General features: G+C 42.1%; 1 protein-coding gene, 1 long non-coding RNA gene and 1 pseudogene across 8 annotated transcripts; 2 read left to right on the top strand and 1 right to left on the bottom strand.

The window, feature by feature from the left end:
- LOC139533971 (ribonucleoside-diphosphate reductase large subunit-like) lies at positions 1 to 26,851 on the top strand. Of its 7 annotated transcripts, none has more exons than XM_071332581.1 (20): positions 924 to 1,760; positions 3,461 to 3,543; positions 3,673 to 3,753; positions 9,197 to 9,285; positions 9,386 to 9,563; positions 12,735 to 12,895; positions 12,989 to 13,028; positions 13,229 to 13,391; positions 14,897 to 15,038; positions 15,290 to 15,373; positions 15,585 to 15,746; positions 15,885 to 15,964; positions 16,053 to 16,254; positions 21,746 to 21,895; positions 22,017 to 22,238; positions 22,366 to 22,442; positions 22,592 to 22,727; positions 22,843 to 22,938; positions 23,106 to 23,294; positions 23,590 to 26,851. In XM_071332581.1, exons 3-20 carry the CDS (start codon positions 3,711 to 3,713, stop codon positions 23,776 to 23,778), a joined length of 2,403 nt encoding a protein of 800 aa, XP_071188682.1. In that variant the 5' UTR covers positions 924 to 1,760; positions 3,461 to 3,543; positions 3,673 to 3,710; the 3' UTR covers positions 23,779 to 26,851. The 7 variants fall into 7 exon arrangements, with proteins under 7 accessions (XP_071188641.1, XP_071188682.1, XP_071188672.1 ...); XM_071332557.1 differs by lacking the exons at positions 924 to 1,760; positions 3,461 to 3,543 and adding exons at positions 5,649 to 5,857; positions 6,150 to 6,609 and having other exon boundaries at positions 3,685 to 3,826; XM_071332540.1 differs by lacking the exons at positions 924 to 1,760; positions 3,461 to 3,543 and adding an exon at positions 1 to 34.
- LOC139534040 (uncharacterized) lies at positions 1,795 to 3,824 on the bottom strand. The gene is made up of 3 exons (XR_011666899.1): positions 3,643 to 3,824; positions 3,191 to 3,561; positions 1,795 to 3,087 (listed from the first exon to the last, which is right to left on the bottom strand). It is a non-coding gene; the product is annotated as an uncharacterized lncRNA (long non-coding RNA).
- On the top strand, positions 15,071 to 15,192 carry LOC139540302 (small nucleolar RNA SNORA17; annotated as a pseudogene).

Genomic DNA, 26,851 nt, shown 5'->3' with positions numbered 1-26,851 from the left:
CTGTCTTTGGAAGCCATGCATCGCACCACCAGAGGTGAGGACTTGTCTCGGCTATGAGCAAATTTGAGCTACAGTTTGAAAAATTAAGTGGCCTTAATACAGATGGAGCGACAGCCATGGTTGGCTCGAAAAAGGGGTTAACCGTAACACGGAACGCAAACCGGCTGCGCGCGTGCGCTATCGTGCATACATTTATTTTGCCCCCCTACACCAAACGCGATCACGACACGCAGGTTAAAATATCAAAACAAACTCTGAACCAATGACATTAACTTGGGGACAGGTCGAAAAGCATTAAACATCTATGGCAATTTAGCTAGTTAGCTTGCACATGCTAGCTAATTTGTCCTATTTAGCTAGCTTGCTGTTGCTAGCTAATTTGTCCTTGGATATAAACATTGAGTTGTTATTTTACCTGAACTGCACAAGGTCCTCTACTCCGACAAATTAACCCACACATAAAACGGCCAACCGAATCGTTTCTAGTCATCTCTCCTCCTTTCAGGCTTTTTTATCGTTGAATTTATATGGTGATCGCATCTAAACTTTCGTAGTATTACCACGACTACCGGCAAAACAGTTCGTCTTTCTATCACCCACGTGGGTATAACCAATGAGGAGATGGGAGGGGCAGGACTTTCAGCACGATCTGTGTCAGAAATAGGAAGGAGTTCTATTTTAGCCCTTGGCAACGCAGACACTCGTTGGCGTGCGCGAGCAGTGTGGGTGCAATAATTGAATAACATGGATTTATTGTAAATGGCAATTGTAAATGAGAACGTGTTCTCAATTTGCCTACCTGGTTAAATAAAGGTTAAATAAAAAAAATAAAAAAAAATTCTAAATTTATTTTGCGACGCTCGCGCACGCGCACGCGACGTGTCCGGTCTGGTCAGCATGTTAGTGAAAAAAAATTATAAGTTGTTTCAGTCTTGATCCAAGTGATTTAATTGTATGCAACTACATCATACATCAAGAAAGTCTGTGTGCACAGTCGCTGAAGCGGAACAATGTAATGGCAACTGTAGTGTCGACCATCAATTTTATCAAAAGCAAAGGGCTGAACCGCCAGTTTAAGGAGCTACTGAGTGATCTTGAATCGGAGTATGGTGATCTGGTTTACCACTGTGAGGTGCGATGGTTGAGCCGTGGAAACATGCTTGCGCGGTTTTATGACTGAAGGATGACGTTAAACAATTCATGAAGGGGGAAACCTGTTGCGGAACTGAGTGATGACAAGCGGATGTGGCAAGTCCGTGGCAAGTCCAACTAGAAAGGAGTAACACAGTACATTTTTCTACTCTGCAAGGACAAGAGCCTGAGATTACGTCAGAATATGCTGGTGAGTGTGGAAAGCTCGCAAAAGGAATTTTGTGAGCAGTTTAAGGATGTGAAAAGTAAACTGGAGTTGAACATATTTGCAACCCCGTTTAACGTCAAACCAGCAGATGTGCCGGATGGCCTACAACACGAAGTCATTGAGCTGCAAAGCAATGACAAGCTCAAACCCAGGTACAACAACTGCCCTCTCCTTGAGTTCAATGTACGTTAGCGCTGAGCATTTTCCTGTTCTGAGGAGACATGCGCTTAAATTCGCATCTGTGTTCGGGACGACCTAAACTGACTCTTGCAAAGACTCGATTCCACTCAAAACTGTCTGACACAAACCTGGAAAACCAGCTGCGAGTAGCGTCATCTTCACTGCCAGCTGACATCAAACGCCTCGTCAAAGATAAGCAGTTTCAGCCATCGCAGTAGAGGTGAGTTTGAACAAGTAATCATAACATTATTTACAATACTAATATTTATTTAAATAGGACTAGCACTTTTCAAAATACTCAAGGACACATCATAAAAGTCATATTTAAACTATAAAACCAATGTCAGTTATTAAAGTCACATTAAAACATGAATAAAGCAGAAAATAGCTCATGTTAATAATATGGCCCCCAAATTAATTTATAAATATCCAAATGGCCCTTGATGGCAAAAAGGTTCCCCACCCCTGGCTTAGGGCAGTTACTATAGCCGTGTAACATGGCCTGGGTGATGACAGACAGGAGGAAAATGGGGCGGACGATACTGATGTCTTTCAGTGTCCCAGACTCTTTGCTGATGGCCACGATGGCCCATATGGGGATCTACAGACAACAGGTGGCACCCATGCACACAGCCAGCTCCTTGCCCCAGCGGTATACACATAGGCACCATAGTGCAGCTGGGTGTTGTACATCTCAATGAAGATATAGGTTAGGATGAACAGGGACACAGAAACAGAGAGGTGGGGTGAAACAAAGGCAACAGAAATGAAAACATCAGCAATAAGACTTTGCTCATAAAACACACATATCAGACATACTGAGGGGTGATTGAAAAGAAGCCCATAGAGAACACAGCCGGGGTGAAAGGGGATAGATGTCAGTTTCTTTCAATTATTCACCACTGAGGGCGCAACAAAGGGTGGATTTAAGACAGAGGGATGCTTTCCCAGAGATATAATGTAAAGGTCAAGGGTCAAATAAATCTGCCTGACTCGCCAGTAGGAGAAATGGGGTGCAGAATACTCAGCATGCTTTGAAGTAGAGCAGCACTTTGCGGCACCAGGAAGGACAGAGACAGATCATTGCAATGATGTCCTGGCAAAACTGGTTCACTCATGTGAATATTAAGGAATGCAGACACTTATTAGTCAAAGTATCTGAATAGACTAATGACATACAGTAAGTGTGTGGCATGTCTGAATAGTGGTTAGTATGTGAAATGTAGCATGCAGGGTATGGAGTTAGAGGTGCATGTTGCTGTGTACCATAGAAGAAGGAGATGCCAATGAAGAGGGTAATGAGGCCGAAGCTAGTGGTGAATGAGTCGATGAGGGTGAACCAGTAAATCCCTCCCTATGGAGAGACGGACACCAGCACTAACACAAACACACCCCTTCCTCACTAATACACACGTGATCAACAGCAGTCCCATTAGACAGAAGCCGAAACACAGAAGTCCCAGGAACAGAGACTTCTCCTTCATGTTAGCTCTGAGCTGTGGGAACTCATCCAGCATGGCCATGGTGATACCCTCCATGTCACCAAACTACAGGGATGAGAGCCAGAGAAACAGGGAGCGGGGTGTTAGATGTCTGTGTTTGGTGAGTTTAAAGCACTGTGGTTCAATACAGAACAAAACTGTGGCTTACCAGAGTGTCGACCCCCAGCATGAAAAAGAAGAGGATCGACCAAAACACAGAGCCTGGCAGTCAAGCAAGAGGTTCTGAGTATGCCACAAACGCCAAACCGGGACCTGGCGGAAGAACAATAATGAGCTTATATTTGCCATAAAATTACTTTATTGCCATGATAATAACTGGATGTATTGTGATTACCATGTCATAAACATAAATAAATGTATTGTTAAAACAAGTGATTTGCTCATTGTGAGCTACCAGTGTCTTCCACCTCTCTAACAGGCACTCCCTTCCTTCAAGCCATGTGACCCAGGATTGAGAATATGGCGAAGCCCACAAAGAGGCTGGTGATGCAGTTCCCTATGGTGATGACCAGACAGTCCCTGAAAGCAGAACAATATTAGAATTGACTCCATTTCCCAGCATGCCTGTAGCCTCAGAGTGCATAGAAGAGTACTACTGACCTAATGACATTGTTATCAAACTTATTATAGGTGGCCGTGGAGAGCAGCCCCCCCAACACCAATCCCCAATGAGTAGAAGATCTGGGAGGAGCATCGTTCCACACCTACATGGTAATGGTGACAGATAAGACATGCTGTTTACTTTGTTGGCCAGCAGCAAGGACCTTGACACACATCATTAAAGGTAGGCACACACACACACACAAGCACACATCCTATACTTGAATCTAGATATACCAGCCTGTATCCACTACGGGACATACCTGTGCACTGGTCAGCCGACCCCATTCAGGGGTCAGGTAGAAGGCAACACCCTGAAGTGACCCCTCCGGTGTAGCACCTCTGATGATCAAAACGATCAGCACTAAGTCACGTAAACCAGTCACGTAAACCACCTACAAAGTTAGAGTAACAGCTCTTAAGTACATAGCTGTTTTCAACTCTCAACTCTCCCTACCTGCTATTTCGACCTCTGAATGCCCGGCTATGAAAAGCCAAGTGACATTTACTCCTGATGTACTGACCTGTTGCACCCTCTACAACCACTGTGATTATTATTTGACCCTGTTGGTCATCTATGAACGTTTGAACATCTTGGAGAACAATCTGGCCTTAACGGCCATGTACTGTTATAATCTTCACCCGGCACAGCCAGAAGGGGACTGGCCACCCCTCAGAGCCTGGTTCCTCTAGGTTTCTTCCTAGGTTCTGCCTTTCTAGGGAGTTTTTCCTAGCAACCGTGCTTTTACATCTGCATTGCTTGCTGTTTGGGGTTTTAGGCTGGGGAAACTGGATAATTCAAGCGGAGACATTCCTCATTCGTTTGATTGTTTATACACTGAGCTGATGCACGTATACACGGCATGTAAGGACAGTTCCTACAAACAGCACTATGGCTTTATAATCACTTACTACATCTGGAATGCTGCCAGCCAACACAAGAGGATTCATTGTTCAACTATTGAAGCATCAGCATGTACTAGCTTCACATGGAGAGTTGAAGGAGACACAGTAGACTGACTAAGATGTGTTTGTGGTAGCAGAGGTAGGGAAGCCTCCACACGTTCCCCAGTCCCACACAGTAGCCGATACAGGAGAGCAGAAACTCATACTTCCCACCCCACTGCTCTCTACTGAGAATATTTGGGTCTGGTGCGGGTGTAGGGGGCGGGACTCAAACTGTGGCTGGGATGAGGGATTGGTGACATCATGAGTTAAATTAAAACCATTCAGCTGTGCTGGACTCTAGAACAGATATAACACATTTAAAACTGTCAGACAGATCCTATAACGGTGTCATGCCTTGATTTTCGAAAAGTATAATTCCATGTCACAAGTGAAGTACTCCCTCTCCATTTTAACTTGTATGAGACACTGGGACTGCACATTGTTTAGGGTTAATACAGTCAGTGACAATGGTAGGAATTGCTATGTAGTCCAGATTAACAGATATGGGTGTGGTTCACACATCAGGAAATGTGAGTGAGTGAGTTGTCAGTGGACCAGTAAAAAGACAGCAAAGAGATTAACTAAGGACAAGAAGTGGAAGTAGGTCTGGTTAAAAATGGTAGTTCAGTTTTTGGAACAGCAAATCATTTGATTTAGGCCACTACCATTTGCCTCCCTTCATCAACATCATGACACATTGTAAGTCATACAAGGTGAATAAAGAGTACCCTACAGGTAGTTGATATAAAATGGGCTATAATATGTTATGCAAAACTAACAAACGAGAGCATAAAACGTTAAATATGTCTTTGAAATAAAAATATCTTTGGATTGTCGATATATTCCTCAGAGCAAAGTTCCATAGTAATCTATGTGGTTTGGATATTTTCGTCAATGATGATTGAAATGGGCACTTTTGGTAATGACCGGGAAATTACAGTTGAGCACAGGTAGTCTTGCTAACGTCAGCCAAGCTAGAGCGCAGGTGCAGTCATTGAACATTAAAAAAAAAAATATATATATATATATATATAAATAAACACGCCCTCTTTGTACAGACTCACCTTTACCGTTGGTGCACCCGATATCTGTGACTTCGGGACAAGTCTCTGATTGTCCTTGAGTGGCCCAGCCAGATTCCAGACTTGAACCCGATCGAACATCTCTGGAGAGACCTGAAAATAGCTGTGCAGCGACGCTCCCCATTCAACCTGACAAAGCTTGAGAGGATCTGCAGAGAAGAATGGGAGAAACTCCCCAAATTCAGGTGTGCAAAGCTTGTAGCGTCGTACTCGGCTGTAATCGCTGCCAAAGATCCATCAACAAAGTTCCCGAGTAAAGAGTCTGAATACTTATGTAAATGTGATACTTATGTAAATACTTAATACTTATGTAAAACTGTTTTTGCTTTGTAATTATGGGGTATAGTGTGTAGTTTGAGGGAAAAAACAAATACATTTTAGAATAAGGCTGTTACGAAACAAAATGTGGAAAAAGTCAAGGGGTCTTGCGGTCATATGATTTGTAATTATGTTCTGCCCTCCGACCATCTGCTGAAGAAAAAATTGGCCCGCGGCTGAATCTTGTTGATGATCCCTGTTTTACGAGTCTGTAACCTCTTTTGGGGACATCCAGCAGATGAAGATGAAAAGCCCAAGAATGACCTAGCAGCAAACTGTTGAGTCTGAGCTCATGACCAGATAAGACTCACCTAATCCAAATAGCCCAGGACAGGAAGAGATGGGGAGCCATTGTGGAAGATATGCTTATCAAGGTTATAATATATTTATATTAGTACTTTATATTATCAAGTTGTATTGTACCTTCATCATAAAATTACACTGTTCCCAATTCATAGTGTGGATATAATGTTTCGTTTCAAAGGGTTCAATACAAACAGGGTATTGAAACAAACAGCAGAGGGTGCTATAGCCTATCTTTCTTTTGCACATGGACTGACTGCCATTTTTAATAAACTGTTCATTTTGTCAAAACAAGGAGGAGCAATGCAGTCACTTTGTGAGTTTTTTTTATTAACCATAACCACATTGTCTATCGTAATATACCCATTTTTAGATAGAATAACAAATAATCTAACAATTCATGTATTTGCTGTGAAACATTTTAAAGGAGTCTTGTGCAAAGGTGAATACCGGTATATTGTTCAAGAATTTAACCTATTAAAATTGTTTTATGGTCCTCTTACTGTAACATGTCCTCTAAGAAATGTCTCTGAGCATTCATCATCCTTATTTGATCAGTCAGTATTGTAAAGAGTAGGTTGATGATGTAGTCTTATTCAGTGTTTGCCAAACAAAGCCAACCAACCCACAAAGCAAATGACCTAGTTTACGTTTCAAAATATCCCGCCAGATTTTGTTTATGGTGACAGCTGACTGGAACACGGAAACTAAGGAGAACAAGCCGCTGTAATTGGTTTAACCAAAGATTATGGATAAACTGACAAGATACGAATGGGAGTCGTTGTCCACAAAACGGCACGGTGGGGTGTCTAGCGCCCGCCTATAATTTCTTTGGATTGGTGGATAAATCTCATTATTGTAAACCGTCTGTATTCCATGGAGAGATCCTATCCTACTAGCCTCATGCCATGAATATGCTGCAGAATGTCACGTGTTCTACTTATATCAGTACACGTGTAACAATTTAAGCATTACGAAACTTATTTTTGATCAAATAAACATAACGTAGAAAATAAGCCATTCATTTTTTTGTTGAATAAATTCGACACTCATTGACCTCCATACAACAGCGCCTTGCTTGGACGACGAAAAAAATACCACTTGCTGGAGGGAGACAGATTTTCCGCCGAGTTGGGCCTCCAAAGATGTTTATAACCAACCATTGTTCTGTGGCCTCGTTCTTCCTCTGATTGGCTACACATTTTGTGCCAAAAGAGTTTGTGGCGGGTTGTTTAAGTTATTCGCGCTTTATCCTCCTCATTTGAAGTCAGCGGCGTCTGTGTCATTGTACCGCTACATTCTAAGCTATATACAGTATTAGTGTTATTCTTATATTTCGCACTTTCTCTGGAAAGAAAACAACCCTTGTCAACATGCATGTGATAAAGCGAGGTAGGTCCTTTATAGTAGGAAGGGTAGCAAGTTAACGTTACTGTACTTGTCATTTCCCTGTGTCTTGATCTCATGTTTCTTCGTACAAGCAAGCTTGAGTATTTTGCTGTAGTTAGTATATACTTTCAAATTAATCACGTTGAATGACTTTGCCTAGTTAGGTTGCTAGCTACTGTCAGCTGGTTGGCTAATCTAGCTTTCTGTGTAGCTATAATGCTAACCTAGTTAGCTAAGGTTAGTTAGCTATAATATAACACATGTAAAGTTGTTGTATTAACTACTGTTAGACATGTCAGTTATATTGAAAATACTTTTTGAAGACCACGTAGCTAATTTAGTTGCTAAGGTAACTTCACCCACCAATTCAGAAATTGAACTGTTAGCAAATGTGATTGAACGCCTTAACTAGATCAAGACAGGAATGTTCAGGCTTTGTCAAACTTGGCGCCTAATTGTTTAAACTTTTGTTTAGCTAACCTCTACATAGGTAATTTGATTGGAAGTGATTTATTATCCCATCAATTAAGTAGTCATATATACAGTAGCTAACTAACATTTTCAAGTATTTCAATTTTGTTACTTTTTCCCCAAACAGCTTTCTGGTTTACAAAACAGGACGTTAGCTGGCTGAAAAAACATAAACGCAACATGTAAAGTGTTATAATATAAGGTTCCAGAAAATGTACATATGCACAAACATTTTATTTCTCTCAAATTTTGTGCACAAATTTGTTACCATCCCTGTTAGTTTTGCAGAAGTGTGCAATTGGCATGCTGACTGCAGGAATGTCCACCAGAGTTGTTGCCAGAGAATTGAATGTTCACTTCTCTACCAAAAGCCACCTTCAACGTCGTTTTAAAGGATATGGTAGTACATCCAACTGGCCTCACAACCGCAGACAATGTGTATGGCGTGTGGGTGAGCGGTTTGCCTGTGTCAACGTTGTGAACAAGGTGCCCCATGGTGGGGTTATGGTATGGGCAGGCATAAGCTACTGACAACAAACACAATTGCATTTTATCAATGGCAATTTGAATGCACAGAGGTACCGTGACGAGATCCTGAGGCCCATTTTCGTGCCATTCATCGGCACCATCACCATGTTTCAGCATGATAATGCACAGCCCCAGCCCCAGGAGATATCGCGCTGCATGAGGCAAATGGTGGTCACACCAGAAACCGACTGGTTTTCTGATCCAGGCCCCTACTTTTATTTTTTTTAGGTATTTGACCTACGAATGCATATTTGTATTCCCAGTCATGTGAAATCCATAGATTAGGGCCTAATGAAGTTATTTCAATTGACTGATTTTCCTTATGAACAGTATCCCAGTAAAATCTTTGAAATTGTTGCATTTTTATATTTTTGTTCTGCATAGACACTAGTCACTAGTTTTAAAGCTTTGGGGAAATATGACTGACATTTACTTCAATGTTCTTTTCCCATGGCACACATTCATGTTATTGAAGTGATTTCTGACTAACACTTCAGTCTTTACATAATTTTCAGATGGGCGCCAAGAGCGTGTCATGTTTGACAAGATCACCTCCCGCATCCAGAAGCTGTGCTATGGACTCAACTCTGACTTTGTCGATCCAGTAAGTTGACATGTTATGTTCAATGTATTTCTATTGTTTGTCAATTGTAGTGTTTTCTGTGTGCACCATAACCCTGTATTCTGCCTGTTACACCTTTCAGACCCAGATCACTATGAAGGTCATCCAAGGTCTGTACAATGGGGTCACCACAGTGGAGCTGGACACGCTGGCTGCAGAGATCGCTGCCACACTCACCACCAAACACCCCGACTATGCCATCCTGGCTGCCCGCATTGCAGTCTCCAACCTGCACAAGGAGACCAAGAAGGTTTTCAGCGGTAAGTCTCTCTCGCACTTGCTCTCTCTCAAACTGTAATTCTTCTGACCTTTGTTCTAAAAGTTATGCATACTGCTCAGTTATCAGGCTCGGTCAAAGTAGCCTATTTTAAGCCACCACATTCACTGGCTCAGATGTCCAACATGCCAGTGAGCTGACAATCTCACTTTGGTTATTAAAAAACATGGTGTGTAAAAGTAATGTCTAAGCCATGGGTGTGTCCTGGGTCTATCTCTGCTTATTTCATGGAAGAGTGAAAAAAAGCTCTGACCAGATACACATCTTTTGTTCACAAATTGACTTTTATTTTGTCAGGAGGTAAGCAGAGGGGAGATGGTATATAACAGATCCATGCTTGGAAAGTCGGTTTAATAATACGCTCATTTAGATATTGACTCAAATTCCCTGCACCATATTGCTCAACAATCCTGCCCACAGGCGCAATTGAAATTGAATTGTATTTAATTTCTGGTTTCCCACTGACTGTTTTTGTGAAACCCAATACAATTGAAACCAATGCTAGTGTATGTACAGTGCATTCGGGAAAGTATTCAGACTCCTTGACTTTTTCCAAATTTTGTTATGTGACAGTCTTGAATGAATACCTTTTTCCCCTTGTCGATCTACAAACAATACCCCATAATGACAAAGTGAAAACAGGTTTTTGGACATTTTTGCTAAATAAATTAACTGAAATACCTTATGTAAATAAGTATTCAGACACTTTGCTACAGTATGTGACTCGGAATTGAGCTCAGGTGCATCCTGTTTCCATTGATCACCCTTGATGTTTCTACAACCTGTGGTAAATTCAATTGATTTGACATGATTTGGAAAGGCATACACTTGTCTATATAAGGTTCCACAGTTGACAGTGCATGTCAGAGCAAAAACCAAGCCATGAGGTCAAAGGAATTGTCTGTAGAGCTCCAAGACATGATTGTGTTGAGGCACATATCTGAGGAAGGGTACCAAAATATTTCTGCACCATTGAAGGTCCCAAAGAACACATTGGCCACATTCTTAAATGGAAGAAGTTTGGAACCACCAAGACTCTTCCTAGAGCTGGCCGCCTGGCCAAACTGAGCAATCGGGGGAGAAGGGCATTGGTCAGGGAGGTTACCAAGAACCCGATGGTCACTCTGACAGCTCCAGAGTTCCTCTGTGGAGATGGGAGAACCTTCCAGAAGGACAACCATCTCTGCAACACTCCACCTATTAGGCCTTTATGGTAGTGGCCAGACTGAAGCAACTCTTCAGTCAAAGGCTCATGACAGCCCGCTTGGAGTTTGCCAAAAGGCATGTAAAGGACTCTCAGACCATGAGAAAACAAGATTAAACTCTTTTTCATGAACGCTAAGTGTCACCTCTGGAGGAAACCTGCCCTACGGTGAAGTGTGGTGGTGGCAGCATCATGCTGTGGGGATGTTTTTCAGCGGCAGTGACTGGGAGACTAGTCAGGATCGAGGGAAAGATGAACGGAGCAAAGTACAAAGAGATCCTTGATGAAAACCTGTTCCAGAGCACTGAGGACCTCAGACTGGGGCAAAGGTTCACCTTCCAATAGGACAACCACCCTAAGCACATAGCCAAGATAATGCAGGAGTGGCTTCGGGAGAAGTCTCTGAATGTCCTTGAGTGGCCCAGCAAGTTCCCGGACTTGAACCTGTTTGAACATCTCTGGAGAGATATGAAAATAACTGTGCAGCGACACTCCCCATCCAACCTACTTGAGAGGATCTGCAGAGAAGAATGGGAGAAACTCCCCAAATACAGGTGTGCCAAGCTTGTAGCGTCATACTCAGCTGTAATCACTAAAAAAGGTTCTTCAACAATGTACTGAGTAAACAGTCTGAATACTTATGTAAATGTGATATTGTTTTTAATAAAAAAATTATAATTTAGATAATTTCTTTTGTCAATGTGGGGTATTGTGTGTAGATTGAAGGGGGGGAATGATTTCATTTTAGAATAAGGCTGTAATGTAACAACATTTGGAAAAGTTAAGGGGTCTGAATACTTTCCGAATGCACTGTAAATACACCCGCGTTGCTAGAAGCACCTAAGAGTCCCAATGGCTGAAGTCAGGCCTAGTGCTCAAGTCCTGGTCCAAGTGCTCAAGTCTGAGTCACTGGGTCTGAGTTTAACAAAGTATACCACATTAATATTGGTTTAACAACTTTTTATGTTTAGACATTTGGTATTTTGGTTAGGCCTACTGCTGTTTAATTTTTTTGCTTGCTTGTTTGCTGGCTCGATGATCGTCTGTTGCTAGATTTGCGCCTGTATTGATTTGGCAGAAATCTGTCTGTCAACAACTAGTGACGGGATGATTTTTCATGTGAGCATTTCACAATGGTCATAATTGCCTGAAATATGCAATAGCCTATGAAAATAAAGTCCCTAATACACGTTCTCACACACATTTTAATACCATGTTAAATAGTTATGTCAAATTTGTACAGATGTTTTGACGGGATGAAATGTTCTCGACTGAATTGGCTATTTCTCCTGTCAGATTGATCAGATTATTATTTGCAATAATTGTAACGGGCTACTTTTTTTTGTGATAACTCACAAATATTTCTATTTTTTTAATGTTTATTCCAGAGTGTGAACTAAAGGGAGACATGGGAAAGTGGGAGCGTAGAGACACTACACATTCAAAGACGGCCTACTTTTCAATACTTATGGGAAGAGACTTTTACTTTTAAACTAAAGAAACAAACTGCTTTATGAAATGTAAAACAATAGTATTAACTAGCCAATGCTAAATAGTAGGCTGGTGGTTACAGGGACGCGAGTTGCTTGCGTAATGTCTCGCCTAAGATTGGTGGCGGAGTGGAGCCTGTCTGCCCACACTCATCGCTTGCGTCGCCGAAGCTCACCTTCTGATATGGGCTGCGTGTGCCGGTGTGGCGCATCAGTCCCATTACTAGCTAGAGAACAACCCTCGCTGCTCTGCGTACCCGGTGCTGCTAATATTCTGCTTATCATAGTAGCCTATCCAGTCCAAGTGCAAATGCAAGTCCGATTCACCAATGGTAGTCAAAAGTCATGAAAGTCGAATCTCGAGTCAGTCCTGGGCTTGCGTACTACAGCACTGCAAACTACTTGTATCCGGAAAAATCTATTTTTAACCATCTTATTTTCTTCGTCAATGCTGTTGCAGATGTGGTGGAGGATCTATACAACTATGTCAACCCGCTAAACAAACGGCACTCTCCCATGGTCGCCAAGGAAACACTCAACATTGTCCTAGAAAACAAGGACCGCCTCAACTCGGCCATTATCTTTGACCGGGACTTCTCCTATAACTTCTTTGGATTCAAGGTCATTTTTACAGTACATGGTTTATGAGCAATAGCAATTTAAGTCAATTCTGCAATGGTAGGAGAGTAAACAAATTTGTATTTTTCTACATAGACTCTTGAGCGGTCCTACTTGCTGAAAATTGATGGGAAAGGTGAGTTGGCTCATGGATACATTACCTCCCTGTCAGAAATGACATCTTGTCATGACATGAACATATGCTACATTGGATTAGGGCTCATCACCAGTGGCACCTGGTCAAACAGACACATTATCGGAGCAGCTTTTTTATGTGGAAATATGTAGTTCAGATGAGCTATATCCGTCATGTTGATCTGTCCTGTTCCTGTGTAGTTGCTGAGCGACCACAGCACATGCTCATGAGGGTGGCAGTTGGGATTCATAAGACTGACATTGATGCTGCCATCGAGACTTACAACCTGCTGTCAGAGAAGTGGTTCACCCACGCTTCCCCCACACTCTTCAACGCTGGCACCAACCGCCCACAGCTGTCTAGGTAAGCGCTTACTAACAGCCATCCTACTATAAGCCATTCCTCAGTGTAATGGCTATGATTACTGAATTATAAACTCAGAAAAAAAAGAAACGTCCCTTTTTCAGGACCCTGTCTTTCAAAGATAATTTGTAAAAATGTAAATAACTTCACAGATCTTCATTGTAAAGGGTTTAAACACTGTTTCCCATGCTTGTTCAATGAACCATAAACAATTAATGAACATGCACCAGTAGAATGGTTGTTAAGACACTAACAGCTTACAGATGGTAGGCAATTAAGGTCACAGTTATGAAAAGTTAGGACACTAAGGAGGCCTTTCTACTGTTTCTGAAAAACACCAAAATAAAGATGCCCTGGGTCCCTGCTCATCTGCGTGAACATGCCTTAGGCATGCTGCAAGGAGGCATGAGGACTGCAGATGTGGCCAGCTGATCGTCCTCGCAGTGGCAGACCACGTGTAACAACATCGGTACATCTGAACATCACACCTGCAGGACAGGTACAGGATGGCAACAGCTGCCCAAGTTACACCAGGAACTCACAATCCCTCCATCAGTGCTCAGACTGTCTTTAATAGGCTGAGAGAGGCTGGACTGGGGGCTTGTAGGCCTGTAGTAAGGCAGGTCCTCAACAGACATCACCGGCAACCACGTTGCCTATGGGCACAAACCCACCGTTGCTGGACCAGACAGGACTGGCAAAAAGTGCTCTTCACTGACGAGTTGCGGTTTTGTCTCACCAGGGGTGATAGTCGGATTCGCGTTTATCATCGAAGGAATGAGCGTTACACAGAGGCCTGTACTCTGGAGCGGGATCGATCTGGAGGTGGAGGGTCCGTCATAGTCTGGGGCGGTGTGTCACAATCATCGGACTGAGCTTGTTGTCATTGCAGGGAATCTCAACGCTGTGCGTTACAGAGAAGACCTCCTCCCTCATGTGGTACCCTTCCTGCAGGCTCATTCTGATATGACCCTCCAGCATGACAATGCCACCAGCCATACTGCTCGTTCTGTGCATGATTTCCTGCAAGACCGGAATGTCAGTGTTCTGCCATGGCCAGCGACGAGCCCGGATCTCAATCCCATTGAGCACGTCTGGGACCTGTTGGATCAGAGGGTGAGGGCTAGGGCCATTTCCCCCCCCCCCCCCAGAAATGTCCGGGAACTTGCAGGTGCCTTGGTGGAAGAGTGGTGCCGTCCATGAGGAGGAGATGCACTGCAGTGCTTAATGCAGCTGGTGGCCACACCAGATACTGACTGTTTGATTTTGACACCCCCCCCCCCCCCTTTGTTCAGGGAAACATGTATGTGACTAACAGAAATTGAATAATGTCTGTGGAACCTGTTCAGTTTGTCTCAATTGTTGAATCTTATGTTCATTCAAATATTTACGCATGTTAAGTTAGCTGAAAGTAAAGTTTAGAAACTATAGACATTGACCGTTCCAGGTGCAAACCAGAAAAGTGCTTGATGTGTTTTATATGGGTTGTCCTTGTTGATTTTCAGCTGTTTCCTGCTGGCCATGAAGGACGACAGCATCGAGGGCATCTACGACACCCTGAAGCAGTGTGCCCTAATCTCAAAATCAGCAGGGGGCATCGGAGTGGCAGTCAGCTGCATCAGAGCCACGGGCAGCTACATCGCTGGGGTGAGGATCACACGGTCGCATTTATAAATAAGACTGCCCCTTGAGGCGTTGCAGTCTGACTGTAAGTGTCGAGCCTGTGTCATGAGGGGCAGAGAGTGATGGCTATGTCTACTCCAACGACCCAGAACAGTGGACGATTGATTGCTCCGACATGGTGGGGGAAAGCGTTTTATAAATAATCAAAGATGCCTTTTCATTGTAACGCTTGGCAAGTCTCATTGACTGAGGCTTTTTACATTATTTTTTTTCAGACAAATGGAAATTCCAATGGGCTTGTTCCCATGCTCCGAGTGTACAACAACACAGCACGCTATGTGGACCAGGGAGGCAACAAGGTGAGAAAGAAATGAGATTAGCTAGAGGTTGTGTTATTGACTCTGGCTACAGGATGACCTCACAGATGTGCATTAGTGTTCTGCGCAGAGTTGACCCACCCTCTACACCCAAGGCTGATGGCTCTGAGAACATGCATTTCAGACTCTGTGGCCTGTGTTTACTGTACATTCATCAGACAGTTAACGCCCTCTCTCATTCCCCTCTCCTCAGAGACCTGGTGCGTTTGCCATGTACTTGGAGCCGTGGCACTTTGATGTGTTTGACTTCTTGGACCTGAAGAAGAACACGGGGACGGAAGAGCAGAGGGCCAGAGATCTGTTCTACGGCATGTGGATCCCTGATCTCTTTATGAAGAGAGTGGAGAGCAACCAGGTATGCAGCAACATCCGTGTACAAACTGAATTGTTCAAACGGGATCTGGAGTTTAGTGATAAAGAAAGGAATATGGAATGGTTTTATTTCAATGGGTATCTTCAAGATATCAGTACTCATGGTGTATTGTACCCACAGGACTGGTCCCTGATGTGCCCCAGTGACTGCCCTGGACTGGATGAGTGCTGGGGGGAGGAGTTTGAGAATCTCTATACCAGGTAAGACTGGTGCTCCTGAGCCTGTATAACACAGCTACATACCAGTCTCAGCTTTGTGTGCAGTCTCACTGGTCCTGTCTCACCCCAGGTATGAGCAAGAGGGTCGTGTGAAGCGGGTGGTAAAGGCCCAGCAGGTGTGGCACGCCATCATTGAGTCCCAGACTGAGACGGGCACCCCCTACATGCTCTACAAGGACGCCTGCAACAGGAAAAGTAACCATCAGAACCTGGGAACCATCAAGTCCAGTAACCTCTGTACTGAGATTGTAGAGTACACCAGCCATGATGAGGTGAGGGAAACAGATTACCTAAACAGTTGGAACTACTGAGGCTGTGTCCAAAATGGCACAATATCAACTAGAGTTCAACCGATTAATCGGTATGGCCGATTAATTAGGGCCGATTTTCAAGTTTTCATAATAATCGGTCATCTGCATTTTTGGATGCCGATTATATTATATTTCATTCCACGAGGAAATTGCGTGGCAGGCTTGACCACCTGTTACACGAGTGCAGCAAGGAGCCAAGGTAAGTTGCTAGCTAGCATTAAACTTATCTTAGAAAAAAACTATCAATCTTCACAATCACTAGTTAACTACACATGGTTGATATTACTAGGTTAACTAGCTTGTCCTGCGTTGCATATAATCAATGCGGTTCCTGTTAATTTATCATCGAATCACAGCCTACTTCGCCAAACGGGGGATGATTTAACAAAACACATTCGCGAAAAAATTTACCTAACCATAAACATCAATGCCTTTCTTAAAATCAATACACAGAAGTATATATTTTTAAACCTGCATATTTAGTTTTTTTTAAATCATGTTAGCAGGCAATATTAACTAGGGAAATGGTCACTTGTGTTCATTGCACGCATAGTCAGGGTATATGCAACAGTTTGGGCCTCCTGGCTCATTGCGAACTAATTTGGCAGAATTTTACATAATTATGACAACATTGAAGGCTGTGCAATGTAACGGCAATATTTAGACTTAGGGTTGCCGCCCGTTCGGTATTTCACTGAAAGAATATACGTTTTGTTTTCAAAATGATAGTTTCCGGATTTGACCATTATTAATGACTGTGTTTATATTATAATAAAGTCTATGATTTGATAGAGCAGTCTGACTGAGCGGTGGTAGGCAGCAGCAGGCTCGTAAGCATCCATTCAAATTTTACTGCGTTTGCCAGCAGCTCTTAGCAATGCTTGCTGCACAACGCTGTTTATGACTTCAAGCCTATCAACTCCTGAGATTAGGCTAGCAATACTAAAGTGCCTATTAGAACATCCAATAGTCAAAGGTATATGAAATACAAATGGTATCGAGAAATAGTCGACACGTCATAATTCCTATAATAACTACAACCTAAAACTTCTTAACTGGGAATATTGAACCACCAGCTTTCATATGTTCTGAGCAAGGAACTTAAACGTTAGCTTTTTACATGGCACATGTTGCACTTTTACTTTCTTCTCCAATACTGTTTTTGCATTATTTAAACCAAATTGAGCATGTTTCATTATTTTTTTTGAGACTAAATAGATTTTATTGATGTATTATATTAGGTTAAAATAAGTGTTCATTCAGTATTGTTGTAGTTGTCATTATTATATAATATCAACGGCGGTACCGATTATTAGAGGACCAAAAAAAGCCGATACCGATTAATCGGACAATTCTTTTTTTTAAAGTATTATTATTATTATTTTTTATATGAATATATATATATATACATACACACACACACACACACACACAGTTGAAGTTGGAAGTTTATATACACCTTAGCCAAATACATTTAAACTCAGTTTTTCACAATTCCTGACATTTAATCCTAGTAAAAATGTCCTGTTTTAGGTCAGTTAGGATCACCACTTTATTTTAAGAATGTGAAATGTCAGATTAATAGTAGAGAATGATTTATTTCAGCTTTTATTTTATCACATTCCCAGTGGGTCAGAAGTTTACATACACTCAATTAGTATTTGGTTGCATTGCCTTTAAATTGTTTAACTTGGGTCAAACGTTTTGGGTAGCCTTCCACAAGCTTCCCACAATAAGTTGGGTGAATCTTGACCCATTCCTCTTGACAGAGCTGGTGTAACTGGGTCAGGTTTGTAGGCCTCCTTGCTCGTACACACTTTTTCAGTTCTGGCCACAAATGTTCTATATAGGATTAAGGTCAGGGCTTTGTAATGTCCACTCCAATACCTTGACTTTGTTGTCCTTAAGCCATTTTGCCACAACTTTGGAAGTATGCTTGGGGTCATTGTCCATTTGGAAGACCCGTTTGCGACCAAGCTTTAACTTCCTGACTGATGTCTTGAGATGTTGCTTCAGTATATCCACATAATTTTCCTACCTCATGATGCCATCTATTTTGTGAAGTGCACCAGCCCCTCCTGCAGCAATGCACCCCCACAACATGATGCTGTCACCCCCGTGCTTCACGGTTGGGATGGTGTTCTTCGGCTTGCAAGCCTCCCCCTTTTTTCTCCATTATGGCCAAACAGTTATATTTTTGTTTCATCAGACCAGAGGACATTTCTCCAAAAAGTATGATCTTTGTTCCCATGTGCAGTTGCAAACCGTAGTCTGGCTTTTTTATGGCGGTTTTGGAGCAGCGGCTTCTTCCTTGCTGAGCGGCCTTTCAGGTTATGTCGATATAGGACTTGTTTTACTGTGAATATAGATACTTTTGTACCTGTTTCCTCCAGCATCTTCACAAGGTCCTTTGCTGCTGTTCTGGGATTGATTTGCACATTTCGCACCAAAGTACGTTCATCTCTAGGAGACAGAACACGTCTCCTTCATAAGCGGTGTGACGGCTGCGTTGTCCCATGGTGTTTATACTTGCGTACTATTGTTTGTACAGATGAACGTGGTACCTTCAGGCATTTGGAAATTGCTCCCAAGGATGAACCAGACTTGTGGAGGTCTACAATGTTTTTTTCTGAAGTCTTGGCTGATTTCTTTTGATTTTCCCATGATATCAAGCAAAGAGGCACTGAGTATGAAGGTAGGCCTTGAAATACATCCACAGGTACACCTCCAATTGACTCAGGCTAATTGACATAATTTATCAGAAGCTTCTAAAGCCATTACATCCTTTTCTGTAATTTTCCAAGCTGTTTAAAGGCACAGTCAACTTAGTGTATGTAAACTTCTTACCCACTGGAATTGTGATACAGTGCATGATAAGTGAAATAATCTGTCTGTAAACAATTTTTGGGAAAAATACTTGTGTCATGCACAAAGTAGATGTCCTAACCGACTTGCCAAAACTGTAGTTTGTTAACAAGAAATTTGTGGAGTGGTTGAAAAAACGAGTTTTTTAATGATTCCAACCTATGTGTATGTGAACTTCCGACTTCAACTGTGTGTATGTGTGTTATGTATATACTTATATATAAAAATCGTCCGATTTAATCGGTATCGGCTTTTTTTGGTCCTCCAATCGATTTCGGTGGTGAAAAATCATATTCGGTCAAGCTCTAATATCAACTACCCATTTGCGCTATATTTTTCGTAGCGTCATTACGTCATCTACCTACGTTATATAGGTATGTATGTCATTTTTAGCGAATATCTTCTGATATGCTTACGATATATCGAGCATCCCTAATAAATACTGACTGTATTTTCAGACTCATTAAGCATGCCTGTATGCATACCAGTGTTTCCGTTAGGAAAATGTGGCTTCGTATGTTTTGAAAAGTTGACCTATTCTATTGGTCAGCTTGTCGAATGAAATAGCCTATTCCAAACAGACTCTGGGACAGTTGTGGTATGATGGATCGCAAATTCATACAACCAGTAGGCCTAGGCTACATACAAAAGGTAACTTTAAAAAGAAATGAGTCTGATGCAACCGATCAGAATGTTTAGCCTAATGTTGATAAACTATTTATTCACTTAAGTGCAGCAATGCGCACAAGGCAGTAGGCTATGCGTGAATGTTTGTTCCATAATGCAATTAGAGGAAAACCTTTCAAAAGCGTACACACATGCGAGTGGTTTCATGTGACCAAGATGAAAATAGCCATTCGAAATTTTGAAAAATGGGCGATCTAATATGCAACAACTAGCATGGGCTGCTAATATGACAAGGATTGTGCCTTTGGCTACTGGACAATGAAATACATTTTAGCAAATTTCCACCATGGATATGGTCTGATTTTGGCTACACTACTTTGAAGCAAGGTAAGACATGCCTCATATGTAGTAAAAATGTTCAGTTGTCTGATGAAGCCTGCCTTCGTTGCCTATGCATTTGCTGTTTGAGATGCTGTAGCACCAGCTCTCGCACTGTCTTAAAGATTTTCCGCTCAAAGGCTCTGTATGCGTGTGATAAATAAAATACATAACAAATATACAGAATGTGCGACAATTTTAATTCTGCAAATTAACCTATAGACCGATATTCATAACCAGTCAAATATATTTCCATCAATGAATAGGCTCAAAAGCATTATTTCGCAATGCGATTTATATATATTTTTTCTCCTGGACAATTGGCCGGTGCCAATATTATTCATCAGCTTTTTAAAATTATTATTATCCTCAAAAGCTGGCTATTACCGGCTAATGGAAAACTTTAAGAGCTGGAATCCTTCAGTGAATGTAATGTCATGTAAAGGTACTAGGTGATGTGTGTATGTATATGATAGAGGGTGCGTGTTGTGTATTTTGTTGGGGCAGCATGTTTGCCTACTTGCCAAAAATATGTGGCCTTAATTCATCACCATGCAGTGTTCAAAGTGGAATTGTTAATCTATTTTGAAAATTCAAATGAACTGGCAGAGTAAACTAAATTGAATATCTGTATATCTAAAAGAAGACCGATTTTTAGTTTGTAACCAAAAAACTAGACACATTGAACCCCGTTTCAAATTATCACTCTTTGAGACTAACTGTTCCAGGCACGAGATGCGCATCACTTCGCAAGTGCAGCTTTTTAATTTGGAAAAATATTCTGTTCTATTTTATTACATGTTTAAAAAAATATATATATATAAAATAGGTGTCTTGACTAAGGGCTCGTGAAATAAGAGCGTCTTGTCTGGTAAAAGAACAAAACAAGACTATGCCTTTGTACAACAATAGGCTTTTGCATGTAACCGCCACAGTCATGATATAATCAGTTGCTATTACGGTTTCAATCAAATCTTAAATGGCACTTGCTTTTTCTTGAAACAGTGCTTGAGAGGATCTGCAGAGAAGAATGGGAGAAACTCCCCAAATATAGGTGTGCCAAGCTTGTAGCGACATTCCCAAGAAGACTTGAGGCTGTAATCGCTGCCAAACGTGCTTCAACAAAGTACTGAGTAAAGGGTCTGACTACTTATGCAAATGTCTTATTTTTATAATTTTGCAAACATTTCTAAAACCTGTTTTTGTTTTGTCATTATGGGGTATTGTGTGTAGTTTGATGAGAAATATTTCATCCAATTTAGAATAAGGCAATAACATAACAAAATGTGGAAAATATTAAGGTCAGAATACTTTCCGAATGCACTGTAGATTTTATGTAATTGTTTTTGCTCTAGTACTCTGAAAGGAATTATGCGAGTACTCAGTCAAAAATGTAAAATGCCCATCCCTACTATCTATCACCCAAGGCTGATGGCTTTCTGAGAATATCCATACTTAATCCCAAAACATTTTGAATGACATCCTTCGATTTGTATATTGTAGAAAATCAATGTTGATCACACATAACAGCTGTTTTTAAAGTGTGATGCTAATCTATCTGGCTCCTGTTTCTCAATCTCAGGTGGCAGTGTGTAACCTGGCGTCAATCGCCCTCAACATGTACGTCACCCCAGAGAAAACATTTGACTTCAACAAGCTGGCCTATGTCACCAAGGTCATTGTTAGGAACCTCAACAAGATCATCGAGATCAACTACTACCCTGTGATCGAGGTAAGGTCTATAATTAAATGTAGTGGTACTAATAATGTTCAGCAAGACAGATGATTCTACAAGTTATGTCTTCATGTTGACCTGTAACTGATTTCCCATGCCGGTTATTCTTTCTAACCAGGCTGAGAACTCCAACAAGCGCCACAGGCCCATTGGCATTGGTGTCCAGGGTCTGGCTGATGCCTTCATTCTGATGCGTTTCCCCTTTGAGAGTGCTGAGGCCCAGAAGCTCAACACTCAGATATTTGAGACCATCTACTACGCTTCCCTGGAGTCCAGTTGTGAGCTGGCTGCTGAGCTTGGTGCCTACCAAACCTACACAGGCTCCCCCGTCAGCAAAGGCGTGAGTACCACCACGCTAAAACCTAACTGGGATGTTAGATATTGTGTGTAGGATTTCTGTTTTTGGCTAACTTGTTAATTTCAGGCCTTTCTGGTTGGTGTCTTGGGCTTAAACTGTTTTTCCTCAGATCCTTCAGTATGACATGTGGGACAAAACCCCAACTGACCTGTGGGACTGGAAACTTCTCAAGGAAAAGATTGCCAAGTAAGTTGTCAACCTTGTCCTCCATTTTACCAATGCAACTACAGTTAGTCTCAACACATACATTACCAACCAAGCCCTCCATGTGGATTTATATGTCCTAGCCTTTGTCTCATCACCACTTCACTCCCCCCCCCCCCCCCCTTCTCCAGGCATGGTGTCAGGAACAGTTTGCTGCTGGCCCCTATGCCCACGGCCTCCACAGCCCAGATCCTGGGCAACAACGAGTCCATCGAGCCCTACACCAGTAACATCTACACCCGCAGAGTCCTCTCTGGGGAGTTCCAGGTCAGTATCACTCTCTGGGGGTTCCACAGACACTTAGACCTCTGCTGACATACACAGCATACTCAAACACTTGAAGGGTGTGAGCGCTAATGTTTTGGTTTTGTGTCACTTGCAGATTGTGAACCCCCACCTGTTGAAGGACCTAACAGAGCGAGGGCTGTGGAACGAGGCAATGAAAAACCAGCTGATTGGTCAGAACGGATCCATCCAGGTGAGAACCCAGACCCATCACATTACAGCTCTAATCAATGAAGAGCAATTGGAGTGCAATTATGCCCTATTTGACTGTATGTTATGTCATGTGTGACTTTTTGTTAGATTTTAAGTGTTATCCTTTTCAGTAGTCATTGTTCTAATTCCTTTGTTACTTGTCTTTAGGGCATTGCTGAGATCCCAGATGACCTGAAGGAGCTGTATAAGACTGTGTGGGAGATCTCCCAGAAGACTATTCTGAAGATGGCTGCTGACCGCGGTGCCTTCATAGACCAGAGCCAGTCCCTCAACATCCACATCGCTGAGCCCAACTATGGCAAGCTCACCAGCATGCACTTCTACGGCTGGAAGCAGGTGAGTCTACTTGACTATTGAAATCTATAGAACACTACATGGTCCCAGCCCAGGGCTATCCTCAACCATTGGGCTAAAATGGCTGCTCGAGGCGTTGCAGTCTGACTAAGTGTCGAGACTGTGTCATGGGTGACAGGCCAACATCTACGCCGAGGACCCTGGACAGCTGGCACTTGGAGTGATTGATAACACTTACAAAAGAGACGGGTGGGCTGGCTAGGAAGAATCAAAGCAGTGCTAAATATAAACCGAATGCCGCTGTTCATCAAGATAAAGCATTAACCTCTTTTCTCAGGGTCTGAAGACAGGCATGTACTACCTGAGGACCAAGCCTGCAGCCAACCCCATCCAGTTCACCTTGAACAAGGAGAAGCTGAAAGAGTCTCAGTCGGTTAAGAACGAGGAGGAGATCAAGGAGATCAACAGAGCCGCTATGGTGTGTTCCCTGGAGAACCGTGACGACTGCCTGATGTGTGGCTCTTAGACCGGCCCCTAACTCCTTCTCCTATCCTTGCTCTTAGTTAATTAACCATTGCGGTGGACCACTGAACTCCTCAATATCATTGAACCCCACTCTGATTGTCTTTAGGCCAGTTAATGTCATAGTTATCTGCCCTGATGTCAGATCATAGGCTCACGCTTGGGGTTTATAGATCAGGCTATTATGGTTGTTTTGTGGGCGTAGTGCTGTACATGGTGCGCTTCCGTCTGCCTTATCACAGATTATTAACTGTAGGCAGTTTTCTATTTATCGCACTTGGGTACACTGTTTGATTTGTATAGAATTCAGTGTTTCATTTTTTTTTAAAGTGTGAACTCCATTGTTAATATGTAAATCTAAGGATTTCATAATTTGAATTTCATTCAAGAAGTTAACCTCTGGTGTATTCTTTGTATTTTACCTGTGTGGTGGGTGCTTTGTAATTAAGTTTTGACACTCATGCAATGTCCTGTGGTACTTATGGTAAAGTATACAGTAGTTCAGTGGCCATTTTAGCATGTAAATCTTGGAGGGGCAAAAAAAAACTAGATAACAATACATTTAATTGGACTATAACGGTGCCATACGGTGCCCACAAACTGTTAGTGCCTATATAAAGCTGCCCCCGCAGCAGTCCCAACATCTTACCACTGCTACACCTAGCTATCAGCGGAGCCTTGTTTGGCAGCGAAACCGTTCATTCAGCCACATTTACTGCCTTAAAAAAAATAAATAAACATAGCTGACTTGTGTAAACAAATGTGGGTTCTACTTACAATTGAGATGTACAAATAAGGGGACAACGATCGGATAAGAGGCTATCCATGATAAGACAATGAACAAGCTAGGATGGACGTAGTCAATCTATTTGCTCAGCACTTTTTGAAATTTACAGCGACAGAACTCAAAACATGGGCCATTCTTAGTGTTCTCCCTGTGCACCAAGTCAGAACCGTAGGATAAATAAAGGGGACATATAAGTAGACCATAAACTCTTACAATCTTTGATTACATTACTCTAAAACAGGCTATAGGCTACATGTGCACCACCAAGTCTGAACTGTAGGCTAAGGTACCAAATTATTAGGGTGAGAAACATGGGCTACTAACAGCTTACTACACAACATACTGTAGCTAAGAAAGTAATACTATCTCCCTGACATATTACATTTATGCAGCAGTATACAATACATTTTTGGACTCGCCTTATTGTACTGTGCTCACTTGAACAGAAAGGTGGCGTGGCGGTCCTTTGTGGGCAAATTGTGTCAAACTTTGTCATAAGTCTGGCATTCTCTGGATTTATGGTGCTTTCAAAACAACTGGGAACTCGGAATAAAACAAGGTCGAATCATGACGTTAGTGGTCTTCAGATCTGAGCTCTAGAAAGAGATTTCCCAGTTCTGAGTTTTCAGTTTTGAAAGCGGCAGGAGTCATGATGGAATGACAGCATGGCCAATGTTGAATGTTTATCCTTATTAAGATTGGAAAAGAGACCCATAAACCCAGACTTGGACCACACATCCACTCCACTGAATAGCATGTTAGTGATTGCTTTGCAATGCTTGCAGTTAGCCAATGATTCCTTCCAAACCACTCATTGTTGAATTTGCGATTTCTAACTTGTTTAATGTTTATGGCCGATGAGCACTGATACGTTTTATCTATAATTTCTCTTCATATGACAAGGATTGAAAAGGATTTGCCAGTAGATTGTCGACTTGATTCAAGATGACTGCTAGCTTGCTAGTTAAGATTTTGAAACTATGATGTTGACATGATCAGTCCAATCAAACCTACTGTAGATATGTAATTTTATCTGTGGCCAATGACCTTGAGCCATCTTGGATGGGCACTTCTAATGTAACTCTGGCAGCACCCAAGGGGCTTGCTTGAATATTCGAGCTCTCCCTGTAGATTTTGCAGTGACGTAGTGTCCCCATGAGTGACAGAACACTGAGCCAATCACGGCGCAACTAGAGAACATTACCAACCCATACGCTCTGTATTTTCCTCTGGCTGCCCACCACCACAGAAAGCACGGTATGCTGAAACACCTGCATTTTGTAGCTGCCTTACTCAAGAAAGCAAAGAGACCATGTTTGTATGCAGCTTTATTAACTCAATATTTTTATTTTATTTTTTGCATTATTTGCAAACTGATATGTGACATGTATTAATGCCAAAATAACATGCGAAACAGGTAACAAGAAAATAAAATGAATTTTAATTATTATTTATTACTTTAGCTAAACAGGTAGGGCTCTGCCCTGAATGACGGGTCGCCACTGCAGTAGTTAAGCAATACCAGTACATGGGCACAAGGTGACTATTTTGTACTTGATAGGCATTGCATTAGGAAGATGGGGCTTCTTTCACTCTGGATCTTCTAATCCTAAATCCAGAAGTGTTATGGTGAGTGTTGGGTCCAATCCCAAATGGACCCCTATGCACTTGTGGAGATCTGAGAATTTTTATTGCTATTAGAAATGTAGTGGGGAAATTCTTACACCGGGACACTCAAAGTCAATCGTAAATGAATAATTGTCAGCGTGCTGGAGAGGTTCCAACCAACTCAATGCACCATAGTACACGTCTGTCAGAAGCTCTTCCTGGGTAGACCCAGCAGTTGTCTTCTATACAGCTATAAACGGACAAGTTATATTTGCATGTGATGGGATCGGATTTCTGAACTTTAAATATTATTAATCATTAGTTATGTTAGATACATGAGCGGTGCCATAGGGTTTACACCAGATGGTTATCTGTAGGAGGAATGTTTATGGTGGGTGCAATTAAGCTTGGAATGTGCTAAGTGCAGGGAAAAGGATCACATGTGGCAGCACTGATAAGGGGAGAGAGCCGTGGATTAGTGAGGAAGGGGGTAGAAGTAAGGTCGCCTTAAGGGAGAAGGAACAGTTTATTGCCTGTATAACAATTTCCTGCCTAGTAATAAAGATGTAGTGTTTAAAGAGGAGACCACTCAAATTGGGGTATATCTTACCACTGATGGAGATATGTCTTTGTCTGTTCAGCTGTTCGATCCTTTGGGGTGAATAAACTTGGTTTAAGCTTT

Source organism: Salvelinus alpinus, chromosome 1 (genome assembly GCF_045679555.1).
Source record: "Salvelinus alpinus chromosome 1, SLU_Salpinus.1, whole genome shotgun sequence".
Classification (NCBI taxonomy): domain Eukaryota; kingdom Metazoa; phylum Chordata; class Actinopteri; order Salmoniformes; family Salmonidae; genus Salvelinus; species Salvelinus alpinus.
This window is presented reverse-complemented; position numbering and strand designations above follow the sequence as displayed.